Genomic DNA, 19,058 nt, shown 5'->3' on the forward strand with positions numbered 1-19,058 from the left:
CTGTTCCAAGTACAAAGCGACTGTTCGCATGATCGCCCCCAATATGCATGCATTGACTCGGCTGTCAGCGAAGAGATGGGTCCATTTACTTGAAAATAGGTAGAGAGGGTAGAATTGAGTTCGCCGCGAACAGTTCGCCGCGAACATAGCGTTTCCTACAACATGAAAACCTTTTGTCTCTGCGCGAACAGATTGTTTTCTCTATGCAACGCACCTCAGGACTAGCTGTAAGAAAGGTCCCACGGACCAAATGCTATCTTTCCTGTAATAAAGTTCAAAGTTCAAAGTTCTCTCTCTCTCTCATACACACACATTCTTTATGTTCGTCTGTCTCTCCGTCTCCCCATTCTCTCTCTTTGTCTCTCTCTGTCACTCTCTCTGTCTATCTCTCTTTCTCCCCCCCCCCCCCCCTCCCTTCCTATTTCTGTGTAATGAATTGTGTGGGTGTATTTGCTTGTGTGTTTTGGTAGTAACATACGCAACTGTATGGCACTTTAAGTGTGTCATCTTGTATTTGCTGTGTGTGTGTGTGTGTGTGTGTGTGTGTGTGTGTGTGTGTGTGTGTGTGTCTGTGTGTGTGTGTGTGTGTGTGTGCGTGCGTGTTTGTATTTATGTGTGTTTTACTGTTTGTGTATGTTAATGTGTGATCGAGTGAGTGCGCGCGTGTGCATGTGTGTAAGTAAACATATATTTGGGTGTGTGTGTGTGGGGGGGGGTGTTTACGCGAGAGTGTGTGCGGAAGGGCGAGAGGGAGAGGGGGGCGAGAGAGAAAGACAGATAGAGAGATTGAGAAAGATAAAGAAAGGAAGGGAGAAACAGACAGATTAACATAGTGAGACAGAGACACGGAGAGAGAGAGAGAGAGAGAGAGAGAGAGAGAGAGAGAGAGAGAGAGAGAGAGAGAGAGAGAGAGAGAGAGAGCGAGCGCACGCGGGCTTTTTTCTCCTAAACATTCCCCTTTAATCAACCTTTTTTATTGACTGACATGAAGACCACAACACTTTTCCACGGACTGGACAAGAAATCCAACTGTCAAATCTGACCTCAAAAAAAGGAAAGGCCCTGCTTCTCCACGTGGGGTACGAAACTCAAACACACACACACAGATATCCTGAGGCCCAATGCATAGCGTCACCCCTAAAATGTACACATGGACTGAGCTGTAAGCCATTGGACTGGTCTACTTTGGTCAGTGCGGGTAGGGAGGGCTGTTCCAAGTACAAAGCGACTGTTCGCATGATCGCCCTTAATATGCATGCATGGACTTGGCCGTCAGCGAAGAGATGGGTCCATTTACTTGAAAGTGGGTAGAGAGGGTAGAATTGAGTTCGCTGCGAACAGTTCGCCGCGAACATAGCGTTGCTTACAACATGAAAACTTGTTGTCTCTTCGCGAACAGAATTTAACGTCCGCTCTATGCAACGCACCCGATCTTCCCTGCGCAGACACTGGAAACACGCTGTGCAGATCAAACTGTTGGAAATCTCCTTTGGCTTTGGTATCTTCTTTATCTATTTTTCTTGAGCTAAGAAATCGAACAATGTGAAATCGTCTTCCCCGAATCGACGAATGCAGAGGTGAGAACTGGAAAGTGAGTCTATACCACAATCCTCCGCGCGACCTGACCTGATCTTGACCCCTGACCTGGTCTACATACCACACACGACACAAACCAGTCACCTGCTTTTACCCGCCCCCAAAAAAACCACCACCCGTTTTCTGTGGATACACACTTGAACTACACACATGCCGACGAAATGTTGATCATTGCTTCAATACTTTGAAGCTGTTGCTTGGATAATAACCCGGTAAAATTAGTATTTCGGTGTTAAGTCAAATGTTAAAGTTTCTATCACACACGCACACACGCACGCACGCACGCACGCACAGACAGACAACATTTAGCATCGCATAGGCTACACTTACGTAAGCCAAAAAAGAACTGCGAATAGAAGGAAACATTACAGATTACGTCCCCATAATATGACGCGATGGATGACAGACTTCATGAAATATATGGGGATCGCCAACTCTGCGCGTGCCGCTACATAATACTGCTTGCGGGGTCTCGCACAGCGCCAACGAACGCGATCTGTGCCCAACTTACTTCCGGTGAAGCAGAAATGGATGGACCTCTGCTCGATATATCTAGAATTATTCAGGTTGGTTGTTATTTTTATGCTCCTAGTGGTTAAATCGAAGTTAATGTAACCGAGTGCCAATTTACTTTACTCTTTCTTACCGAGCTCAAACACTCAAGCAAACGACACAAGTTTTATTACCAGACGAGACGTGATGCATTTTCACTGCCTAGGATTGACGAGTCTTTGGATGCATTGAAGGGAGCGAACTACTTTTCCACATTGGATCTTGCATCAGGGTATCATCAGATAGCAATGGACGAGGGGGACAGACAAAAGACTGCTTTCGTTACACCATTTGGGTTATTTGAGTTCAAGCGTATGCCATTCGGACTCTGTTCCGCTCCCGCTACTTTTCAACGACTCATGACAGCAGGGATGCATGACCTGATCTTCCAGATGCTGCTGGTGTACTTGGATGACATTCTGGTCTATAGTAAAACTTTCCAGGAAATAGTGTAGCCCAGATACTGCACTGAAGTACGACAGAACTTGCACTTTTCTGGGTTCAGTTTGAGTCCAAGCTCTCTCAGTCGAGAAAGCACTGCTCTCAATCGCTCAATGTGGCGAGTATACAAAATCACGAGTGTTGTAAACTGTATATCCCATGAAGATCCAAAAGACAGAAACATCAAGCTTTAGTTGTCTGTTCAGATGAGGCACCTATGCACATGTATACATTATTCTAAAGGCACGTCTGTTGATCTATGTCAAGTCGGTGCATAATGGTGGCTTGGTTGTCCCCGTCAGCTGAAAGCCTCTTACACGGATTTGACTGTCATTTGAATACCTAGTGGTTACACACGCATCTCCTGAGATCTTGGACACCTTCATCGTCTATAAGGGCCTACTGCACCACAGAAGAGCTAGAAAAACTCGCAAAGTGCATCGAACAGCTTGTCCAGAGAACAGACGTAGTCGAAGATGTACCGATAAGAACGTGTGTACCAGGTACACTGTTACTTCACATGAGCATAACATTGCTTCTCGAACGGACTGTTTTTTTTAACGATTGCTAGTTTGACTTCTGTTTTAGTTGAGAGCACGAGCACACACACTCAAACACATAAGGCTTGTCATGTTGATCACAACTTGCAGGCATGGTACTCTTCCGCCCATCGGCGGAAATCCGCCGAAAACGAAAATCAAAAAAAAAAAATAAATAAATAAAAAATCCGAAAAAAAAAAAAATCTGCTGATTGACTTGAGATTATTATTTTTTCTTACTCGAGCCTTGTTATCTTTCACTTATATCCCTCTCAGCTTCAAGGAGAGGGCACTAAACACATTTGAATTAGTAAAAAGTCGTCAGCTTCAGGGGGCCTCACCCCCACAAGGGGCGCTGCCCCTTGACCCCGCCAGGGGGCCTGAGCGGCCCCCTGGACCCCCGGCTTTATTTTAGCTGAAACTGCCATTCCTTCAGTACCATGCCTGACAAGAGAGAAACAGAACTACGAATAGAAGGAAACATAACAGATTACGTCCCCATAATATGACGCGATGGATGACAGACTTAATGAAATATATGACGCTGTGATGATAGTCTCGGCAAGACGAGACCAAAACTAAGCTATAGCACTGAACGACTCTCGCCCATGTTCTCAAAAGCGTGGTGACCCCTTGCACATCCGGTCTTACAGGTATATTTGCTTTTGGAATGTCAAGGACGACAAAAAGTAGAGCCAGCTATGATGTTTTTCGTGCACCCTTATTTATCCACTATTTTATGTGTAATAAGAGTGCAATAGTTACATCATAGATGTAACAAGAGAACAATGGAAATACAAGAAATATACCTAGAGTACATTTACAGAGACAAAGAAGGGAGGTCATGGGATATATATATATATCTATATATATATATATATCTATATATTTTATATATATCTATATGTATATATTTATATATATCTATATATATATATATATATATATATATATATATATATAATGTGTGTGTGTGTGTGTGTGTGTATGTGTGTGTGTGTGTGTGTGTGTCTGTGTGTGTCTGTGTGTGTGTCCCTTGCAGACTTTGATACTCAGACGTTGTGGGGTCTTCAAACCATTGTGGATGGCGACATCTGTTACACCTGGCCTGCCTATAATGATATGTCCGTTCTGCCAGCCTACAATCTTACAGGTAGGTCATACAAAAAGAAGAAAAAACCACTTAGAGAACATAAGAGTGATTATTTATGTATAAATAAACAAACCATATGTTTGAATAAACAAACCACTCAAGGTTACACTTATCGTTTACATGGTAATAATATATCAGAATCACTTATACCAACACGCACTAAGGACTATTTAACTTCAATCTCCTAACTACAATTACTAATGTCACACGCTTTCCTTCTTTGCCACTACTAAAGCAAACGTGTGCAAGATTGTATGTTACACGCTTTGGAGCATGTGCAAGAACGGATTCAAACTCGAAATCGTCCCTCCAAAAGCCCCAAAATGCACACACGACTTTTATTTCTCCTGCTGTTGTCGTGTCTTCTCTTTACAAATTCTTCAACACTGAGAATACTGAAAACGGCATCCCGATCCCAGACTACAGTACTGTTTCCATACGCGAGTTTAGCTTCCCTTGGAAAGTGGCTCGCTCAGGAGGCCTGTTAGTCTGAAACTAGAAGGACAGAGTTCTGAACATAGATGACAAAGACCCCGGAAAGAACAAACATTTCGCGGATGCAGACACAGAAAGACGTCATGAAGAATGGAATGCTTCAAAAGATACAGACTGTGACGATGACTGTGACGTCATTCACATATACCGAGACGTCATTCATAGTTGTTCGTTCACTTTCGTCAAAAAGTAGATCTCTCCACAATGGCTGCTCCTGTGTTTAGGTTTATCAAGCGTGAGTACGCAAAACGTGTTTGTTCTCTCCTCTGTTGAAGCTGTGAGACATAATCGCCATTACGAGCTAGTCGTGTGACAGAGAGTGTTCTTGCACACTCGACTGCTGCTGTTTCACTCCGGCTAAAGCCGTCGTGAAACATCTACAGTCTCGTGTGCAAGAAAACTCTCTGTCACACGACTAGCTCGTAATAGCGGGTACTGTTCACTGCTTGGTCACACAAACAAAGCAAAGGGGTAAAGTAGGGTTTACTTCCAATCCTGTACGTAAAGTATGGCAAGCCGAATATGACTGGGATTAAGTTTCTGTTCGATGTTCAAATTTCCTTTGTTCGATGTTCAAGTATGTCCCTACTGTCTCGTGCACAGGTGTATTGTGTATGACCCTACTATCTCGTGCACGCCGGCATTGTGACTCTACTGTCTCGTGCACAGGTGTATTGTGTATGACCCTACTATCTCGTGCACGCCGGCATTGTGACTCTACTGTCTCGTGCACATGTGTATTGTGTATGACCCTACTATCTCGTGCACAGGTGTATTAAGTATGACCCTACATCTCATGCACAGGTGTATTAAGTATGACCCTACTATCTCGTGCACAGGTGTATTAAGTATGACCCTACATCTCATGCACAGGTGTATTAAGTATGACCCTACTATCTCATGCACAGGTGTATTAAGTATGACCCTACTATCTCGTGCACAGGTGTATTAAGTATGACACTACTATCTCGTGCACAGGTGTATTAAGTATGACACTACTATCTCTTGCACAGGTGTATTGTGTATGGCCCTACTATCTTATGCACAGGTGTATTGTGTGTGACCCTACTATCTCGTGCACAGGTGGATTAAGTATGACACTACTATCTCTTGCACAGGTGTATTAAGTATGACACTACTATCTCGTGCACAGGTGTATTAAGTATGACACTACTATCTCTTGCACAGGTGTATTAAGTATGACACTACTATCTCGTGCACAGGTGTAATGTGTATGTCCATACTATCTCGTGCACAGGTGTATTGTGTATGTCCCCACTGTCTCGTGCACAGTTGTATTGTGTATGTCCCTACTATCTCTTGCACAGGTGTATTGTGTATGTCCCTACTATCTCTTGCACAGGTGTATTGTGTATGTCCCTACTATCTCGTGCACAGGTGTATTGTGTATGTCCCTACTATCTCTTGCACAGGTGTATTGTGTATGTCCCTACTATCTCGTGCACAAATGTATTGTGTATGTCCCTACTATCTCATGCACAGGTGTATTAAGTATGATCCTACTATCTCGTGCACAGGTGTATTGTGTATGTCCCTACTATCTCATGCACAAGTGTATTAAGTATGATCCTACTATCTCGTTCACAAGTGTATTGTGTGTGTCCCTACTATCTCGTGCACAGGTGTATTGTGTATGTCCCTACTATCTCATGCACAGGTGTATTGTGTATGTCCCTATTATCTCGTGCACAGGTGTATTTTGACTCTACTGTCTCGTGCACAGGTGTATTGTGACTCTACTGTCTCGTGCACAGGTGTATTGTGTTTGTCCCTACTATCTCGTGCACAGGTGTATTGTGTATGACACTACTATCTCGTGCACAGGTGTATTGTGTATGACACTACTATCTTGTGCACAGGTGTATTGTGTATGTCCCTACTATCTCGTGCACAGGTGTATTGTGTATGTCCCTACTATCTCGTACACAGGTGTATTGTGTATGTCCCTACTATCTCGTGCACAGGTGTATTGTGTATGTCCCTACTATCTCGTGCACAGGTGTATTGTGTGTGTCCCTACTATCTCGTGCACAGGTGTATTGTGTATGTCCCTACTATCTCATGCACAGGTGTATTGTGTATGTCCCTACTATCTCGTGCACAGGTGTATTTTGACTCTACTGTCTCGTGCACAGGTGTATTGTGACTCTACTGTCTCGTGCACAGGTGTATTGTGTTTGTCCCTACTATCTCGTGCACAGGTGTATTGTGTATGTCCCTACTATCTCGTGCACAGGTGTATTTTGACTCTACTGTCTCGTGCACAGGTGTATTGTGACTCTACTGTCTCGTGCACAGGTGTATTGTGTTTGTCCCTACTATCTCGTGCACAGGTGTATTGTGTATTACCCTACTATCTTGTGCACAGGTGTATAGTGTATGACTCTATTATCTCGTGCACGCCGGTATTGTGACTCTACTGTCTCGTGCACATGTGTATTGTGTTTGGCCCTACTATTTCGTTGTAACCTGTACTATGGCCTTACTGTCTTCTGCATACTAGCTGTTCTGTGAAGAAGAAAGAAGCAATCGACTAAGAAGTAAGCAAAGAAGAAAAACACAAAACGACGTATGCCATGTTTGTATTTGCAGATAGGTACAACATCACATGCGGACACGTGGTCACTGGGCGATATTTTCGTGTTCGTAAACGAGAACTGCCAGGCGCAGCTAATCTTAGCTATATCATTAGTTTGTGTGAAGTTTATGTCATGGGTGAGTAGAAATTTCATATCACCATCGTCACATTTTAGTCACAGTCAGGTCGTACCTAATACCGACAAAAATATATTGTTTGATTTACCTGTGTAATACGTGAGTCTTAGTACTCATCTGTGTCCGTGTGCATTGACAGTTGGCCATCTGTTCGTCCGTTGATCTGGGATGCTTTTTAAGGTAGACCTTTGAAACTTTGAAACGCATTAATGTAAAAATATCCGACAACGGTTGACCTTGAAAGTCGACATTGACACTTTGCTAATATTTTGTCTGCAGTATTTTCAGAATGTGCTGAAACAAGTGTGACAAAAATGAGAGAAATCATTCGGACAGTCTTTGAAAATGATGACATGACAAGATTCAGATAAATTGTTGGGTAGTTGAAGTGGGTTTCTACCCGATCACTTTCTGAAACATCTTCAGAGTTCATGGGCTAAAACTGTTACGTATACTAGTGTTTTTGATGACATTTATTTGAAGCTGCATACACTTCCACGGTTTAAATTACCTTAAGACATGACCACAGTTTAATTTAACACCTGTCACATTCAAAGGTCACAGTCGCTCAGTAAATACAATTATTATTTTCTTCAACTTTCTTGGAGCTACATTTTTGAATTTTTTCACACTATCACGGTTGTATTGACTCACCTGAGTAATTGGTGAGTATTAGGATTCATATGTGTCCGTCTATAGTCAAGTCAAGTTTTATTCCGATAAAAACCCCGTGAGGGTACATGGAAAATTTAAAAAACACAGTAAAAACACATTTCTTTCAACACCAAATAAAAGGAACTAAAACAAAAAGAAATCAGACTATGTACAGAAAAGGGAGTTTAGGGGTGAGGGAGACCAAAAACAATACAAGAAACAATTCAACAATAATAATAATAATAATAATAATAATAATAATAATAATAATAATAATAATAATAATAATAATAATAATAATAATAATAATAATAAAACACACAAAGTAATTACATACATTTCTTTACTATGGGAAATGGGGGGAAGGGGGAGGGGGGGGGGGGGTGATGGGTGAGTTAACATAAGGACAAAAATACTATTACAAACAACACAAAACAGATAACGGAGTATAAAGCTAAAAGAGAATTAAATTTTACTCGCTTCTCAAACAGTCCATGACAAGTGTCATGAACTTTGCGAGTTTTAGCAATAAACTCTTTTTTGTAGTGGAAAAAAGCTCTCTGAATTTAACTGAATTGGGGCGGGCATAATAATAGCACTGTAACAACTGTTTTCTATAATTGGTAAAAAAAAGGACATACAAGAATATAATGGAACTCGTCCCCAAGGTCACCTGATGAACATTTGTGACAGATTCTGTCTTGTCTGGGAATACCAAGAGTCCTACCTTTTTGTATAGGCAATTTATGATTCAGTGTTCTGAATTTTAAAACAGCGTTTGCTAAATTTACCGGCAGGATGGACAAGTACTTTTCAAACTCAAAATTCTCTTTATACATTCTATAATTATAATAAAACTCATTGTTATTTATTTCTGAATGCCAGGTTTGGACAAATTGGTCTTGTAGCCTATTTTTCATCAGTGCTTTGAAAGTATTAAAATAACCACTATCCGTTACGTTATCGATAGTTTGATTGTGCCAAAAATCACTAAAGCCTAACTCATTTAGAACACCATGGACAGAAAGCAAAAATTTTGACTTGTATACACCAGATTCATACATTTTAAACAAAAAACGATATGTCACACAAGAAAGTTTGTCAGAACCATTAGAAAATGCAAGTTTGTACCAAAAATTCAACATACGACATTTCGCTTGAATACTTACAGGGAACTGACCTAATTCACCCAAAACCATGTTTGTTGGTGTTGATTTGCCAACTTTCAAAATCATCTTAAAAAATCGTATCTGTAATTTGTTAGCTAGATCAGACATGTAAGGGCACCATACTTCAGAACCGTAAAGTAAAATAGGGACCACAGTTTTTTCAAAGAGGTCAATTTGGACATCAAGAGGCAAAAACAGTTTTCTGGTTTTACGTAATAAAGCAAACATGGCCTTGGAGGCACGGTCATACAAATTCTTCTGTGCAACAGTAAATTTACCATTGTAGCTAAATTTAATACCCAGGTATTGAAAATCATACACAATATCAAGTTTCCGACCATTGAATGTAAATGTCGGAACTTTTCTTACTTTCCCTCTTGAGAAAATCATTACTTTTGTTTTAGTTACATTCAATTTCAAAAACCAATCTTTACAATATCTGTCCATAATATCTAGAGAGATCTGCAAGGATTCTGGCGATTCAGCAAAAATAACCGTATCGTCAGCATACAACAAAATGAACAACCCATACAGAACGTTAATATCACTGTTGTCACAGTTTACATTTTCGGATTCACGTCCTAAGGTATTTAGAGCTGACTCCCGATCAAAATAATTCTTCAGATCGTTTAAATATACGGAAAAAAGCAGGGGAGACAAGTTCTCACCTTGTCTCACACCGGCAGAACAAGAAAAAAAGTCAGACAACTTAGTGTTCCACTGTACACAGGACTTAGCTTTAGAGTACATATCTTGAACAATCGTCAACATCTTACCACACACACCACAATTTAACAATTTCTGCCACAAAAAAGAGCTGTTAACAAGGTCAAAAGCCTTTTCATAGTCAACAAAAACACAGTACAATCTCTTCTTTTTAGACAGGAAAAAGTCTATTATAGCATTTAGGGTAAAAATATGATCAGTCACACTATGGTCGGAACGAAAACCTGCTTGTTCTTCACCAATAGTGTTATTGGCATCAAAAAAATGAGTAAGGCGGTTGTTTAACAGACAGGTGAAAGCTTTTCCAAAACAGCTCAGGATGGAAATACCTCTATAGTTATTAGGATCATCCTTACTACCCTTATTCTTGAAAAGGGGCTTAATGACACCAATAGTCCAATCTTCGGGTACCTTGCCGGATACAAGGACTAAATTAAAAAACTTAGTAATAACTGACAAGAGATCTGCTGAAACATTCTTCAAAAATTCATTTGTTATAGTGTCTAAGCCACAAGCTTTATTATTTTTTAAGTTTCTGAGAGCAATTTTAACCTCTTCTTCAGTAAACAAGTCATTTAGTAAATATGTATCTATAGAAAAGGTACTTTGATCATTTTGCTGATCTGCAGACTTAGCATCATTGTCATCTGTCTCACCAAGACGTTTAAAATGCTCAAAAAATGCATCACAGGATACTTTAGCATATGTTTCTCTCTTGTCTTGGCTACAACCATTTATTATCTTCCAAAATGCCTTAGGATCAGAACATTTTAAACTTGATATTTTCTTCATAAATTTTGATTTGTATTTTTTAAACGATACCCTAAGCTGCTTTTTGTATGCTTTACTTGCTCTGGATAGGTTATCTTTAGAAACTCTATTCCTAAGACGTCTCACATTATTTTTTGCGTTAAAAAATTCCCTACGACGTTTCTCACATTGGGAATCAAACCAAGGGAAGTTATCATTTTCCCTTTTTTTAGTACAATTTTTATCTTTTCTAGTGTTGTTCTTCAGAAGTCCTATATCCGAGGCAGCGTTTTTCATAATATCACAAATCTGAGAACAAAACTGGTCAATCTGAAGTTGCGACAATACACTGACATCATCTAGTTGTGCAGATAAAGTACAATCCAATTGTCTAATAATCTCATCTGCTTCTTTTAACTGCTCAGCAAATTTAATTTTACTGTCATCGAACCATTTCGGCCTGCCTACAAAATCAGAACTTTGTGTTTGTTCACAAGAAGAGTCACTTGCTTCCAAATTATCGTGATTTGAAAAGCCGAAGACAACAGAGATCGGGCAATGGATATCAGAATACAACTCACAGAAGTCAAGTACACAAAAATCAACAATAGTATTGATCAATGACACTGAAGCAATAACATAGTCTACCACACTACTTTCCTTGGATGTACATTTTCTGCTATATATGTCCGGCTGGCCTTCCGGTCGTGGACAACAAACTTAACGTTGAGTTTGTCTCGGATGTCTTTCAAGTTGACCTCTGAAACTTTGCACACTTTTAGAGTTTGATGATCTCACTATCAGCGGGGTCATTGTATGAAAGTGTATCAGAAAGTATATCAGACCTCTTTAGTTAGTGATGGTGTTTGGAAGGATTTTTTTTTTGGGGGGGGGGAGGAGGACGGGGTCGTACGGTCAAATGTAGTAGAATCCTCCCTTTAAGATCTACAAAACCGTGAGAAAATGAGGTCTTAAAATGGGGTTAAACTTACAGAGGTTATGAACAGAGTATCTTAGAAAATAGGGTCTTGAAAATGTCTGTAAAGGGAGGGAGTCTTCAATTGGGTAAGGTTGTTCAGGGAGGGACGGTGGTGACGAAGGCGAGTCGTGTGTAAGCATTTGCTTTTCTTGTTACACCAAGACATGACCCAGATCTGGTCGATTTTTGTCACATTTCAAGGTTACCATGGGATAGAGTACTGGGCCCGTATTCTTGAAAAAGCTGCAACATTGTGTCCTTTAAAGTCAAACTGTCGTTTAACTACCGCCCAGTATTTATTTTTACTGCCAAGTAATTATTTCTTTTTCCCCGGTATTAATGTGTGTCTGGCGGAAGGTCGGCAGCTACCAACATTGGTTAATTTTAGAATAGGAGATTCCTCATGCTAGCTCCTCTCCACAAACAATATTTGAACAAAATTTATTCTTGAAAAAGCTGCAAATCATATACTGGCCTACAAAACCACTTACGCTCAATAAGTCCGCCAACTGCTAAGTGTTATTTATGAAACACCGGTAAGTCCTTACCGGGTTGTCTCCGAGCTGTAAAGTTAGAGGACGCATCCCCCTCCTGTAAAGTCGCTACCTGTCAGTAACTTCACCAACACTGTCCATTAAAACCGTTAAGTTTGAATAAATCTTGTTCAAATATTGTTCGTAGATTTATGTCCCTCATGGACACACATTCGTGTCATTTAAGCACCAATGCATTGTAGTCAAATACGAGATTCTGCTCGCGAAAGATTTCAACCGATGCTCGATCATAAGGGCGTGTTGCGAAAGCGTGCTAGCGTCTTGTTTAATGCATTACAGTGGCGAGAATTTGTTGTCTGATTCCGTAGCCGAACGGTTATCGAATTCGTCTGATGCGCGATTGAGTTGAGTTCAAATTACCATCAGGCCTTATTTTTTTTAATCTTATACTTTTTGTCATTTGTTTGTTTTTGTTTATTTTCTTCGTGTGCAAGAGAGTACGTTGTAATATCAAAATTGATTTTAAAAATTAATTTAAGTCGAGAATGTGTTTTTTGGTTAACATTTTTGGTTAACATGATATTACTGTTATTCACCTTTTATCTCCCCCTCTGCTTCTTTCTCTCTGTAAACTTGTAGGGCTAGTTATTTTTCGGTAACTTACCGAACAACCAAAATCACTTACCCAACAACGGGCCTGAATCCTCGATAGCTCATGGGTAGAGACTGTACACATTGTGGATCTACTTTTTGCGACTCAAAAGTTCAGAACACTCTTATGTACAAAATATACATTTCTGGAGCAAACAATACAACCATACCGCATTTAAACCATCAACTACAGGCTTGAACACATGAATCTCAATATAAAATCCATGAGTTTGGTTGTTTTCTGAATTCAGATCTGCCGTGCACAATCGTTTGTCGCCAGCAAGATTCCAAGGAAAAGTAACTCTCATACTTTGTCTTGCGACACGAGTAGTTCCCCTTCCAGATTTCGGCTGCATCGACAAGACTGCAATCCGACGGTCAGTTTTCAACAATATTTCATTTTATAAACAGATCATACGCAATCAATTGCAAACATTTAATCAAATTAAAGAACATGCAGCGGTTTCATACACTATTTTGCCCCAGAAAACTAAACTTCATACAGTTTTTAACGTTGCAACACGGGTGTAAAACTTCGTCTGCTAGTCACATTCGAGGAAAGAACATTTCCTGAGCGATACCAAAACATGAACAGAACACACACTATCTGCCTTTACTGCCACAGCAGAATGACAACATAACTCTGTACTTGATTTTAGTTCAAAACATGGAAACTGACAAGAAGTGTTAACAAAATTGAATGATTTGCACGGAACTATACAACCGCGCATTAATCGATCGCCTGCGCAGGTAGACTGGTTGGGTGAATATGATTCGATCAAACTTTCGCACAAAAACTCCTCTTTTCTTTGAATAACTGAAGAATGGAGGGACAAAGAGGTTACATACCTCGTCTCAGTGATTATCAAAAATAATGGTCTCAGTTCGCGGTCATGAAAAATCTCGCTGAAGCTCGCATTTTTCATGATCCGCTAACTTCGACCATTATTTTTGATAATCACTGAGACTCGGCATGTAACCTCTACGTATACGCCCACCCACCCTATGCACCAAATTTGCCCAAAAGTGGGGGGTGGACGTTTAATAGGTGCTATACCCTTAGCAGGAGCGGTTCCTTAGCTAGAAAAACGATATTTTGGTCATTTGTCATAGAAGTGTTCAAATGATGCGGTATTGCACAACCCCCCCCCCCCCACATCTCTGGCCTCCTCACCTGATCCCCTTCCCATGCCTCTGTAGACAGAGGGTGCCATAAAGGCGTTGATGAATAAACCGACATAAAGTCGCAGCCCTGTACATATGTTTTTAACCGGCCAGCATAGGTCCTAGGGAGGACCGGGTTTGCTTTTCGCCAGTTGACTAGCCGCCGAATCCACAAGTACGTTCCACGTTTCTTGAATACAAAAGCATTTCTGCCTCGGAATGAAAGAATAAATCTCTACAATCGTGTATCTCCTGCAAGGAATTGATTTAAAATCCTGTTCTTCCAGCATTTCCATTACGGAAAGTAAAAGGTTTTTTTTTTTTTTTTTTTTTTTTTTGCTCATCTTCACCCAGGCACACATCGTAGAGCTTCGGCTCTGATATCTTTGACCCAAATTGCTCTAAGCAGAGAGGTCGTTAAACTGTATTTTCGTCGAACCCCCCCCCCCCCCTCTCTCTCTCTCTCTCACGCCCCCCCCACACCCCTCTGACCTCCCTCCCCACACCCCGTTGAAATGTGTGTGTGTGTGTAGAGCGATTCAGACCAAACTACTGGACCGATCTTTATGAAATTTGACATGAGAGTTCCTGGGTATGAAATCCCCGACCGTTTTTTTCATTTTTTTTATAAATGTCTTTGATGACGTCATATCCGGCTTTTCGTGAAAGTTGAGGCGGCACTGTCACGCCCTCATTTTTCAACCAAATTGGTTGAAATTTTGGTCAAGTAATCTTCGACAAAGCCCGGACTTCGGTATTGCATTTCAGCTTGGTGGCTTAAAAATTAATTAATGACTTTGGTCATTAAAAATCTGAAAATTGTAAAAAAAAAAAATTATAAAACGATCCCAATTTACGTTCATCTTATTTTCCATCATTTTCTGATTCCAAAAACATATAAATATGTTATATTCGGATTAAAAACAAGCTCTGAAAATTAAATATATAAAAATTATTATCAAAATTAAATTGTCGAAATCAATTTAAAAACACTTTCATCTTATTCCTTGTCGGTTCCTGATTCCAAAAACATATAGATATGATATGTTTGGATTAAAAACACGCTCAGAAAGTTAAAACAAAGAGAGGTACAGAAACGCGTGCTATCCTTCTTAGCGCAACTACTACCCCGCTCTTCTTGTCAATTTCACTGCCTTTGCCATGAGCGGTGGACTGACGATGCTACGAGTATACGGTCTTGCTGAAAAATGGCATTGCGTTCAGTTTCATTCTGTGAGTTCGACAGCTACTTGACTAAATGTTGTATTTTCGCCTTACGCGACTTGTTACATTTAGTCAAATTTTGACTAAATGTTTTAACATAGAGGGGGGAATCGAGACGAGGGTCGTGGTGTATGTGTGTGTGTCTGTCTGTCTGTCTGTCTGTCTGTGTGTGTGTGTAGAGCGATTCAGACTAAACTACTGGACCGATCTTTATGACATTTGACATGAGAGTTTCTGGGTATGAAATCCCCGAACGTTTTTTTCATTTTTTCAATAAATGTCTTTGATGACGTCATATCCGGCTTTTCGTGAAAGTTGAGGCGGCACTGTCACGCCCTCATTTTTCAACCAAATTGGTTGAAATTTTGGCAAAGCAATCTTCGACGAAGGCCGGGGTTTGTTATTGCATTTCAGCTTGGTGGCTTAAAAACTAATGAGTGAGTTTGGTCATTAAAAATCGGAAGCTTCTAATTAAAAACAATTTCATTTTATTCTTCGTCATTTTTTGATTCCAAAAACATATACATATGTTATATTTGGATTAAAAACAAGCTCTGAAAATTAAAAATATAAAAATTATAATCAAAATTAAATTTCCGAAATCGTTTAAAAAACTATTTCATCTTATTCCTTGTCGGTTCCTGATTCCAAAAACATATAGATATGATATGTTTGGATTAAAAACACGCTCAGAAAGTTAAAACGAAGAGAGGTACAGTAAAGCGTGCTATGAAGCACAGCGCAATCGCTACCGCGCCAAACAGGCTCGTCATTTTACTGCCTTTTGCACTAGCGGCGGACTACGTTCAGTTTCATTATGTGAGTCCCACAGCTTGACTAAATGTAGTAATTTCGCCTTACGCGACTTGTTTTTTTATTACATTTAGTCAAGTTTTGACTAAATATTTTAACGTAGAGGGGGGAATCGAGACGAGGGTCGTGGTGTATGTGTGTCCGTGTGTCTGTGTGTCTGTGTGTGTGTGTGTAGAGCGATTCAGACTAAACTACTGAACCGATCTTTATGAAATTTCACATGAGAGTTTCTGGGTATGAAATCCCCAGAAATTTTTTTCATTTTTTCGATAAATGTCTTTTATGACGTCATATCCGGCTTTTCGTAAAAGTTGAGGCGGCACTGTCACGCTCTCATTTTTCAACCAAATTGGTTGACATTTTGGTCAAGTAATCTTCGACAAAGTCCGGACTTCGGTATTGCATTTCAGCTTGATGGCTTAAAAATTAATTAATGACTTTGGTCATTAAAAATCTGAAAATTGTAGAAAATATATTTTTTTTATAAAACGATCCAAATTTACGTTCATCTTATTCCCCATCATTTTCTGATTCCAAAAACATATACATATGTAATATTTGGATTAAAAACAAGCTCTGAAAATTATAAATATAAATATTATTATCAAAATTAAATTGTCGAAATCAATTTAAAAACACTTTCATCTTATTCCTTGTCGGTTCCTGATTCCAAAAACATATAGATATGATATGTTTGGATTAAAAACACGCTCAGAAAGTTAAAACGAAGAGTGGTACAGAAAAGCGTGCTATCCTTCTCAGCGCAAGTACTACCCCGCTCTTCTTGTCAATTTCACTGCCTTTGCCGTGCGCTGTGGACTGACGATGCTACGAGTATACGGTCTTGCTGCGTTGCATTGCGTTCAGTTTCATTCTGTGAGTTCGACAGCTACTTGACTAAATGTTGTATTTTCGCCTTACGCGACTTGTTACATTTAGTCAAGTTTTGACTAAATGTTTTAACATAGAGGGGGAATCGAGACGAGGGTCGTGGTGTGTGTGTGTGTGTGTGTGTGTGTGTGTGTGTGTGTGTGTGTGTGTGTGTGTGTGTGTGTGTGTGTGTGTATGTATGTGTGTGTGTGTGTGTGTGTGTGTGTGTGTAGAGCGATTCAGACCAAACTACTGGACCGATCTTCAGGACATTTTACATGAGAGTTCCTGGGAAAGATATCCCCGGACGTTATTTTCTTTTTTCGATAAATACCTTTGATGACCTCATATCCGGCTTTTTGTAAAAGTTGAGGCGGCACTGTCACACCCTCATTTTTCAATTAAATTGATTGAAATTTTGGCCAAGCAATTTTCAACAAAGGCCGGACTTTGGTATTGCATTTCAGCTTGGTGGCTTAAAAATTAATGAAAACTGAAAATTGTAAAAAAAAAAAAATTATAAAATCATTCAAATTTACGTTCATCTTATTCTTCATCATTTTTTGATTCCAAAAACATATAAATATGTTATATTTGGATTAAAAAACAAGCTCTGAAAATTGAACATCGAGGGGGAATCGAAACGAGGGTCGTGGTGTATGTGCGTGTGTGCGTGTGTGTGTGTAGAGCGATTCAGACTAAACTACTGGACCGATCTTTATGAAATTTGACATGAGAGTTTCTGGGTATGAAATCCCCGAACGTTTTTTTTCATTTTTTTGATAAATGTCTTTGATGACGTCATATCCGGCTTTTTGTGAAAGTTGAGGCGGCACTGTCACGCCCTCATTTTTCAACCAAATTGGTTGAAATTTTGGTCAAGTAATCTTCGACGAAGCCCGGACTTCGGTATTGCATTTCAGCTTGGTGGCTTAAAAATTCATTAATGACTTTGGTCATTAAAAATCTGAAAATTGTAAAAAAAAATAAAAATTTATAAAACGATCCAAATTTACGTTTATCTTATTTTCCATCATTTGCTGATTCCAAAAACATATAAATATGTTATATTCGGATTAAAAACAAGCTCTGAAAATTAAATATATAAAAATTATTATCAAAATCTTTTTTTCGAAATCAATTTAAAAACACTTTCATCTTATTCCTTGTCGGTTCCTGATTCCAAAAATATATAGATATGATATGTTTGGATTAAAAACACGCTCAGAAAGTTAAAACGAAGAGAGGTACAGAAAAGCGTGCTATCCTTCTCAGCGCAACGAATACCCCGCTCTTCTTGTCAATTCCACGGGCACTGCCTTTGCCACGGGCGGTGGAGTGACGATGCTACGAGTATACGGTCTTGCTGCGTTGCGTTGCGTTCAGTTTCATTCTGTAAGTTCGACAGCTACTTGACTAAATATTGTATTTTCGCCTTACGCGACTTATTCCTTCTTCATTTCTTCTCCTCACATGAGCCATACAGAGTCTCTAATATGCCTGGCATAGTGCGCATGCTAGAGGTGAACACCAGGCACTGAACTGGCCTTGCACTATATAGGCTGTATTCAATAAAGGGGAGGTCCATAATCTGAGAAAGGAAACGCTGAATCAAGAAACTAAAACCCAGGTGCACATCTGCGGCTCCTGGGGAGTGTGCATGCACAACATCTTGTTCCTGCCTCTTGCCATCTGAGAGGTGTGGCGACCACAGACAGACATCAGGCCCGGTGTAACAGGCCATTTTGACACATAGTCAGTTTTGACCGGGAGGTCATTCTGGGCTAGCTGATTTTGACCGGGAGATCATTCTGGGCTAGCCAATTTTGACCCCCCCCCCCCCCCCAGTCAGTTTTGACCCCCCCTTCAAACTTCAAGAATAAGTAGGTTAAGACCTTTTAAAACGAAATATATGTACATGTGCACAAAACGTGTTGGAAAAATGATATACAAAAAAGTTTAAATAAATAAATTAAACAAAAAACTAAAAAGTTCTAACGCTTCCTTTGAAACTTCAAGATTAAGTACACTAGGACCTTTTAAAACGAAATG

At 39.8% G+C, this 19,058-nt stretch overlaps 1 protein-coding gene across 4 annotated transcripts in view; it reads left to right on the forward strand.

Moving 5' to 3' along the window:
• The window catches only part of LOC138972611 (uncharacterized), a 255,147-nt gene that overhangs the window by 66,011 nt on the left and 170,078 nt on the right, over positions 1-19,058 (forward strand). For 3 of the 4 annotated variants that reach the window (XM_070345265.1, XM_070345267.1, XM_070345266.1), the window contains exons 5-6: positions 4,171-4,281; positions 7,390-7,512. In XM_070345265.1, coding sequence (XP_070201366.1) covers positions 4,171-4,281; positions 7,390-7,512 — 234 coding nt within the window. The remainder of the gene's footprint in view (positions 1-4,170; positions 4,282-7,389; positions 7,513-19,058) is intronic. The other variant, XM_070345268.1, reaches the window with a different exon arrangement.

The sequence above is a fragment of the Littorina saxatilis genome, linkage group LG8 (genome assembly GCF_037325665.1).
Source record: "Littorina saxatilis isolate snail1 linkage group LG8, US_GU_Lsax_2.0, whole genome shotgun sequence".
NCBI classification, from domain to species: Eukaryota; Metazoa; Mollusca; class Gastropoda; order Littorinimorpha; family Littorinidae; genus Littorina; species Littorina saxatilis.